The sequence below is a fragment of the Condylura cristata genome, unplaced genomic scaffold (genome assembly GCF_000260355.1).
Source record: "Condylura cristata isolate star-nosed mole 26May11 unplaced genomic scaffold, ConCri1.0 scaffold00006, whole genome shotgun sequence".
Classification (NCBI taxonomy): Eukaryota; Metazoa; Chordata; class Mammalia; order Eulipotyphla; family Talpidae; genus Condylura; species Condylura cristata.
Window position 1 is genome coordinate 20,546,415 of NW_004567107.1, and position 8,726 is coordinate 20,555,140.

At 42.2% G+C, this 8,726-nt stretch overlaps 1 protein-coding gene across 1 annotated transcript in view; it reads right to left on the reverse strand.

Moving 5' to 3' along the window:
* Window positions 1-6,567: 6,567 nt before the first annotated feature.
* The window catches only part of SLC44A1 (solute carrier family 44 (choline transporter), member 1), a 156,011-nt gene continuing 153,852 nt past the window's right edge, over window positions 6,568-8,726 (reverse strand). Inside the window, exon 16 of the mRNA XM_012721388.1 lies at window positions 6,568-7,443. Coding sequence (XP_012576842.1) covers window positions 7,429-7,443 — 15 coding nt within the window. The 3' untranslated portion in view covers window positions 6,568-7,428. The remainder of the gene's footprint in view (window positions 7,444-8,726) is intronic.

Genomic DNA, 8,726 nt, shown 5'->3' on the forward strand with positions numbered 1-8,726 from the left:
GCGGGGCGGTGGTGAGGGCACGGAATTTAAAGCTCTGGCCCAGGAAATAAATCAGATTCCTCTCCATCCCTCACGCATCTAAGCTCCGCTGCACACTGGCCAGCAGGGCGCAGCCTGGCTAGACCAGTCCCAGCTGTCCGTTGAGAAGGAAAGACTGTGACGGGCATGTAGTGGAATCATGGGCAAGGCCTATAGGAACGGGAATGGACCCAAGTGTCTGGTAGGCCTTTCCCAGAGGACCCTCCTAGGCATCTTGCTATCTTGATTTTTCAGTAAGTCTCTCTCTGAACCTGTCTCATCTCCAATAAAATAAGAGAAAGAATGTCTTTGCAGAGCACTGTGAGGATGAAGTGCCTAGTACACCTTTAATGTTCTATAAATTGTAGTTATTGGTAGGGAGAGGGAACCTGCAGGGTCCGAGCTGAGGGAATAGTGCAAACTTTAGAAGACTTGGAAAGGTAGACTTGAAAAAGCAGACAAATCCATTTCTATTTCCATGACTGGAGAGGCTCAGAAGATTCAATTGGACAATCACTTAAGAGAATGAGTAAAAGGGAAGCTTATATCTTGTACCAATTCCACAAACAGAATTTAAAATAAGACCCTCTCACTGTCTTAAAATCTAGTATGGGAGGTTGACCAAAAAGAGTTTGAGTATTGTGAGACATTTAGAGGCGCTATAAAGTAAAATTACATGAGGACGATGGAGTCAGCAGATTGGGAGGGTGCTATTTTCCATGCGAAGACCTCTCTCAGGAGTGACCTGAGTGAAGTGTGAGAATGGGTCTTGGGAAACTCTGGAAGGAGCATTCCAGTTGGAAGAAACAGCATATATAGCACCAGGAGGAGATCAGGAGCTCTTTGAAAAACAGCATTTATCCTATAATGCTCCAATCCCAGCTATATTGTGATTTGATGACTGAGATTTCTTGTTCCCATAGCTCTATCCCCAGCACAGAACCTAACACCTAGTGTACCTCAATAAATCCCTTTTCATTTGGACATAAAAGAAACAGGATGGAGGGCACAAAATGGGAAACAAGAGCTGGTTGAGGAGGTAGGTCAGGGCAGGTCTGTGCAGTTTTGCTCCTGTCAGCTGAAAAGAATAATGGTATTCAGTCCTGTAGAGAGGTGCTCCCTCTCTTAGTACCAAGGGAAGGAACCACCTATCCAAGCTGTTCTGCTTTCATAAAGAGCAGGGGGACGATCAGGCACCCAGCCACTAGGGCACTGTGGCAGCCCTGTACCTACGTACTAGGCCTTTCTCCATTCAGCATCCTTTTGCAGCTGAGTCATTTTCCCAGGAGGAAGAAATGCAGCTCAGTACTGGACAGCTACAGAGGTCATACCATCCAACTATTGGCTTTCCATGCCTGGCACTGTGGTATCCACTATCAAGAAGAAAAAGTGACTGTCCCCAATTCTGTTGCTGTAAAGAACCTACTTCACTACTTGTCAAAGTACATCTCCTGGGCACTTTAAAGCTGTGGACATAGCCAGAGTAGAAGGCCAAAAGAGGCTTTTGGAGACAGTGAGTCACAGCTGAAACGTGATCGTCAGGTTCTATCAGAGGGCCAAATCCCAGGTTCTCACTCCTGGCTCCTTACCTCCCCATCTTCATGCTGTCTTCCTGCAGCCCAGCCAGGAGAGACTGTGGCTCTTGACAAGAATTCTACCCCATCTGACTTCTGCCCCCACCAGATGTCTTTCTTTGGCCAGTCTGTCTCCCCTGCTAAGCTTACCCTGAGCTGTCCACTTTCTACCCAACCAGGAAAGCTAGTTTCTTCTGGCTGTGACTTCTACCACCCCTAGTCCCTTATCAGGCTGAGCACCCCCAAAGTCACTCCCAGTACTTTTAGCCTGAGGGAAAGTCTTCCACCTTTTCTGTACTTAACTTTTCACAGCCAAATCAGTTTAGACATTTCCCAAAGTAGCTTTACTAGTAAACTAAAAATTACATAGTTCTCAAATGCAATCCTCAGACCAGCTGCATCAGCATCATCTGCTAACTTGTCAGAAGTGCGAATTCTAAGGCCTCAATTCCTGACCTAGTAAATCAGAAACTCTGGGTGTAGGGCCCTGTCATCTGTGTTTTAACAAGTCCTCTAGGTACTTCCCATGCTTGCGAACCACTGAACTATTAAGAGAAAGCATATTGCTAAGGGATATAAAGGAACTACAGAGGCATAAAACAGATGATGTTTCAACTCTTAGGTTTCTGATTCTGAGTGAGCTGATTGATGTTACTGGGCCTCCAGGACTGCCTTTCTGAGGAAACCTGAAGTTAGTAGCCTCAGTGTTGGCACAGTGGATGTAAAGAGTCTGGCAGAATTGTCTCTTCCAAAACCAGGTTCTCTGTCCTCTCCTGCCCGTGATAACCTTTAGCCCTGAGTTCCTTCATAATTTCTGGGCTTGCCAGTCTCTTGGAAGAGAAAGATCTCTCTTCTATATGTCACCAAGAGTTTTCCCTCTTGGGAGTCAGCCTAGAACCAGGACTGAAATCAGCAGTCTAAAGTTAAATTCTAACACTTCCAGTTACCAGCTATGTAGCCTTCAGTGAATGATTTAACCACCTCAATTTCCTCATCTGTAACAGAGATTCTAATAGTAATTCCTAGTTAGGGTTGTCTTGAGGATTAAAGAAGCTAAGTATGCAAATGCCTGTCTTACTATGTTTTTAACAACTGTTACTATGCTTATTCTCTGTATATTATCCTTTGCCATTTTTTTCCCTCTACCTCTCAATCTTTGGGGGCCTGAGAAGTCCTACATTCATCTCTGAACCCCCCTATTCACTGTTATAGCTGTCTTTTCTGAAGCCTAATAGCTGGTAAGATGTTTCTCTGTGTTTTAACCCCAAATCTTCCCCCCAGGACACCCTGTTGATATCTGGCCTGAGTCTTAGTATATGTCACCTAGGTCAAGGAAAACACTGAGCATCTTTAAGCCCCAGATGCTTTGATTGGGAAATAGGCAACATAACACCTGCCCAATGAGATAATTCATGGTAGGTGTTTAGCACAGTGACATGTAATGAGCATTCAGACAATAATATCTCTTGTCATCCCTTCCCAGCCATATAACCTAATTTTATTCTCTACCCTCTTCTGACTAAAGCCCAAACTTCCCCAAAGTCCTGGAAACCCTATAGAACTCAGAACACTAGTTTCTGAGACTAGGACATCATTATGGACACAGAAGTTGTCATAAGATTAAAAGCATGGTTCTGTCTGATGTGGGCTGACCTCCTTGGGATGGTCAGCTTCACACTTGAACTTTAAGCAAAGCAAGAAGTGGTCAGTGGACACAAATATGATTAGCAAATGTTCTGGAAATCATTTAGGAGAAATAATTAATATACCTGTGAGTATTTTGGCCTGCAGAGGAAGAACTCAGGGAAATGTGGCATTTATTTAAAATCTCTCAAGGGATATTGTGTGGAAGAGGAAACTGACATTCTCCAGCATTTCACAGATGGAATTATATCCACTGATAGAGGCTAAAGGAAGACGTATTTCCACTCTACACAACAAAAAAAATCTAACTTTCTAACAGAAAACAATGCCAAGCTGGAATGGAATTTGTTTGATAGTGAGGTCTCCATCAAGGGAGGCATTCAAGAAAGGCTGAGCATTTGAACTCTCATAGGAGAATTAGGTACTGGAAGAAAAACTTTAACATCTTTCCAAACTCTAAGGTTCTATCATTCTGCAAATTAGAGGTCAATAGTCATTGATTTCCTTGCTGACTCTGCTTTGAGATTACCCTCACCTCTGGGATGTCTTCTAAATCTCTTTTTCACACCCCCATTCTCATATGATCCATTGCAAAAGGCCCCACTCCTTCTGGGAGAGGGGATGGGAGGACAGGTAAAGAGGCCAAAGCCACTGTGATGTTACTATGTCACAATATCTCCTCCTTGTGTGATGGTCTGTTTCTGCTAGACACTGTACAGTGAGATAAGAGATGGTTACCCTTCAGCTCCTGCCTTGGCTTGGAAGCAACCTCTATACTCATAATGATCAGAGAATGGCCAAGAACAAAGCATTTTATCTACCTGCTGATCTCTTCCTTGTGAAAGGAGACTGAGTCTTAGCCAGGTCTCTCTGACCCAGAGCTAAAGACTCACTGCTTCTAATAATGTTAGCTAGCATGTAACCCGAGGGTAATCAGGAAACCCAAACTATTAAGGGCTATCCTCTCTGAAAGTGGTTCAGCCATCTGTGCCCACAAAGGCAAAAAAGCATATCCTTAATGTGAAAGATTTTTAATAGAATCAGTGTGCATTCAGAAATAAGAGAACAAAGGATATACCTAATGAAACTCTGAAAATTACCCATCTCCTCCTGGGCCAATACCAAGCCAAATATGCATGGCTCAGAGCAGGGCCATTGAAGCCCAAAAGCTTGCCACACATCTTTCTTTCTGGGAGGGAAACAACAGAAAGGAATTAGTCAGGTCCCAGAGAGTTGGAAAGAAATACTCAAAATTCAAAATGAACTGCATAATCCAACATGGAGTCAAGATATCGGCTGCCATTGTCTTTGACAAGGACCAGGAGTAACCTTCCCATGTGCCTGTCACTCACCTGTGTCTTCCAATTCTTTCTTCCAAGTATTTCTATATGTTCTCCTTTATGTATCTCCTCCAAGTCCCTCTCCTTTCCTCCTTCTACCTTCTTTTATTTATATATCCACCTTGCTCCTTCCCAGCAACCCCCAATTCAGGAAGTCTGATTCATGGTATGCTGGGATGCATAATCTAGGTAGTTTCCAGTAGGTGGGGCAGGGAACATCTGTTCACGGTGCTGCAATGCTCCACCCCCTTTTATGAAGATGCCTTCTAGAACAGTAAGAACATCACTTAGCTGTACCTCTCCCTCTGCAGATACTCTGAAAATGGTCTGGGCAGGCCTGAGGCTGGGTGATTGAGACAAGGGAAGCAAAAGGTCATAGGGAATGACTGTTCTTTTATTAGCTAAACACACAGACTCTGACACCAAACTGAATTCAAAGACCAGATCTACTATTTGTGTGGCTGGGGGTGATGCCTTAACCTCTCTGTACCTCATTGTTCTTAATTGTGAAATGAGAATATTAACAACACTGGTCATGAAGATAAATGGCAAAGTATGTAAAGTGCTCAGACTAAGGTCTAACATCCAGAAAGTACATAATCTCTCTATTGCCTGTTTTTTGCTATTTTCTGAACGAAGCCATTCTCTTGAGTACTACACTAAGAAATAATGGTGTCTGTGACACTGCTGAAGCTGCAGGGCTGCTGCTATTGGTCCAATGGCATGATGTCAGCACTTCCTAGGGAAATATGTCTCTTGAAATCCACCCCTCATTTAGAAGGTTAATCTAAACTTTTCCAGAGCAATAGTAGCTTGAAGGGGGAGGAGGACAGAACTTAAAATGGAAGGGTAGGACTTAAGCAGTTAGGAATGGAACCATTTCTAAGTCAAAGAAACAGCCTGAGCACAGAGGGAAACAATGAGAACTCCAGGAATAAAGAGATGAAATCAATGGAAATGCAACCTTGAAGCCCAGATACTGGCAAGCTATTAGGACACGGAATATTCTGTAGTCACGACATATTATCTTTATGAAAAATACACAGCAGTGTGGGAGAGGGCTAACGACATTGTGACTTAAAAATAATTTTAAAATTCTTAATTAGAATATTTTTTCTATATAGAGTTGCTAATAGCTAGTGTAGAATAATTGCTATTTTTATAATTTTTCTTCTGTTTATGCATACTGGTTTATGTGAGGTGTCATCATCTACAAAAATCTCAGCCTGGCTTCCTATGAGCAAATACACCACTTACAGATATTATACTACTTTTCTGCTTAAATACAATTGAGTCAAAGACAAGTAAATTGGCTTTGAAATATAAACTCAAAATTGGCCTGACTTCTTATTCTTTTGCTCTATAAAAAACATGCACACGTCCTTACGCACTGACCTTAAATTCTGAGACCATAACTGCCTCTCCTTGCTAAATTCTCCTTAGCACGGAGAGAGAATTTAGCAAGGAGAGGCAGTTATGGTCTCAGAATTTAAGGTCAGTGCGTAAGGACGTGTGCATGTTGTCAGTGGGAAGCCACTTACAAATTTATGAGCAAAGAGTTATTTTAGGAAACTCGATTTGGCAGGAGAAATAGAAGGACTTGAGTGGGATAAATCTGGGGTGAGAAGTTGACTGGGGACACCAGGAGTCCAGACCTTTTCCTTCTCCCTTCCCTGAGCTTTTTTCCCAGCTTAGACTCCTCCAGCCCCTTACTCCATCCCTACCACCAACATTAGAGTACAATGATTATCTAAGCATTGCAAACTTCAAGAAGTGTTCAGACTAAGAGAAAGATAATAAGTAATAAATTGGCCTTAATGAAAACTTTTCACTTTTCCTAAGTCATCTGGAATGGGGTCAGCAAAAATTTTTAGAAGGGTCAACCATTTAGTATTTTAGACTTCCCAGGAGGTATGGTCTGGTTACAACTATGAAATTCTGCCATTATGAAGAGAAAGCAGTCAAGGACAAAATGAAGGACCCCGTGTGGCTGTGTTCCCAAAAGACTTTATTTGCAAAAATAGGTTGGGGGTCAAATTTGACTCACAGGCCATAGTTTATCAACCTCTGATCTAAAAGAACATTGCTATTTTTCTTAGAAAATAAGTCTGAGATTCTTCACTAAAGACTTCTTCATCCCTCTTCTCCAACATTTCCCATACACATATGTTACAGTCCCCAACACTATTTATATGAGGGATTCCAGTGATGACATAGTGACCTAATTCTCTCCAGAGCAATGAGAGGCAAGAAGCATGTTAACGTGGAGAAACTTTGGATTTTGATATAGATTTGATCTCTGACTCTGCCAGCATAGCACACAGCCTGTCTGAGCCTTCAATTGCTTGTGGGCAAATGAAGATAATAGATACAACCTTAGGGGCTTTTGTGCAGATTAAATGTTTATAAAGTGCCCAGCCCAGTGACTGACATGAAACAGGTACTCAGTAAGTAGTTATTAACCCACAAGGGCTCTATAAATAGCAGAGTCACACAGGCCCAGTCCAGACTGTCTGAAGAGTAGCCACTGTGGACCCAGTTCCAGGCCAGGACTGGCACATCAGCGGAAAGCAGCAGGCATCACATTAGTTTACGCAAGGCTAGATAAGAAGACAATACTTAGTATGAAGCCAGTGCTGCAAGACAGCTTTGTATCAAATGCTTCTGATTAATCATTTATTAGGCAGCCCCACTGTACCCAACCCACTTGACTGTTGGTTTGGGAACATGGTCACACACTCATTGAAGTAATAAGATCCTGTTCTTCATCCACACTCTCAACAGCTGGTGAGTAGGAGGATCTTGTGTAAACAGCCCCCTCTGAGTCCATTCTTCCAGGCTCATGGGATCAGTCACCTTTTCTTCAGCTGAAAAATAAACACATCAAGAAAATGAATGCTTTCATTCTCAGGGGATTATGATACAAGGAGAAGTAATCAATAAGAAAGAGTTGGGGTCATCGCTATAGAAGATACAGAAGACACTGTGAAATGTAAGGAGGGTATACAAACACACACACACACACACACACACACACACATATACTAATGGAGGCCAACAAATGAGAAAGATTTGAACACAGAATGCTTGGGTTCAAATCCTGATTTTACCCCCTTGCTGTATATTTGTGGGCAACTTATTTTTACTTCCATGTATACAATGTAGATAATCACAGTGTGTTTCTTTAAAGTTGTTGCAAGGATTAAATGCATTCATGAATATAAAGTGTTTATTTTGTGCCTGGTACATAATAATGAATGCTAGATTAGAGTTTGCCATTAATGATGTTAGTATGGATTCTTTGGCTGTTCCTTACAGAATTCACATGTAGTTGTCCAGAAAACCCAATGAGGACAGAGATTCATCAGACAACAGCACATATGTGGGTTATCTACATGCCTGTCACCACTTTAAAAAATCTACAGCCATGTGGATGATGTGGATGATCACCAACCAATGATTGTCAAAATTATAAAATAGCAATAAATAAATGCATAAAAATTGGATTTTGTTTTTCTTCAAAAAACAAAACCTGTAATAAAAATGAAACTGGAGGCCCTCCCTGGTGGCGCAGCGGGTTAAAGCACAGCACTGAGAATCTAAAGCCGCTTCCGCATGAATTCAGTTCCCGCCTGCCCCGGAGGTGACCACATGGCGTGGCAGACCTCTCCTGACCCGCCCGCTGCTCCCCTCAGCAGTGTACTTTGCAGGGCTGCTGCTATTGGTCCAATGGCATGATGTCAGCACTTCCTAGGGAAATATGTCTCTTGAAATCCACCCCTCATTTAGAAGGTTAATCTAAACTTTTCCAGAGCAATAGTAGCTTGAAGGGGGAGGAGGACAGAACTTAAAATGGAAGGGTAGGACTTAAGCAGTTAGGAATGGAACCATTTCTAAGTCAAAGAAACAGCCTGAGCACAGAGGGAAACAATGAGAACTCCAGGAATAAAGAGATGAAATCAATGGAAATGCAACCTTGAAGCCCAGATACTGGCAAGCTATTAGGACACGGAATATTCTGTAGTCACGACATATTATCTTTATGAAAAATACACAGCAGTGTGGGAGAGGGCTAACGACATTGTGACTTAAAAATAATTTTAAAATTCTTAATTAGAATATTTTTTCTATATAGAGTTGCTAATAGCTA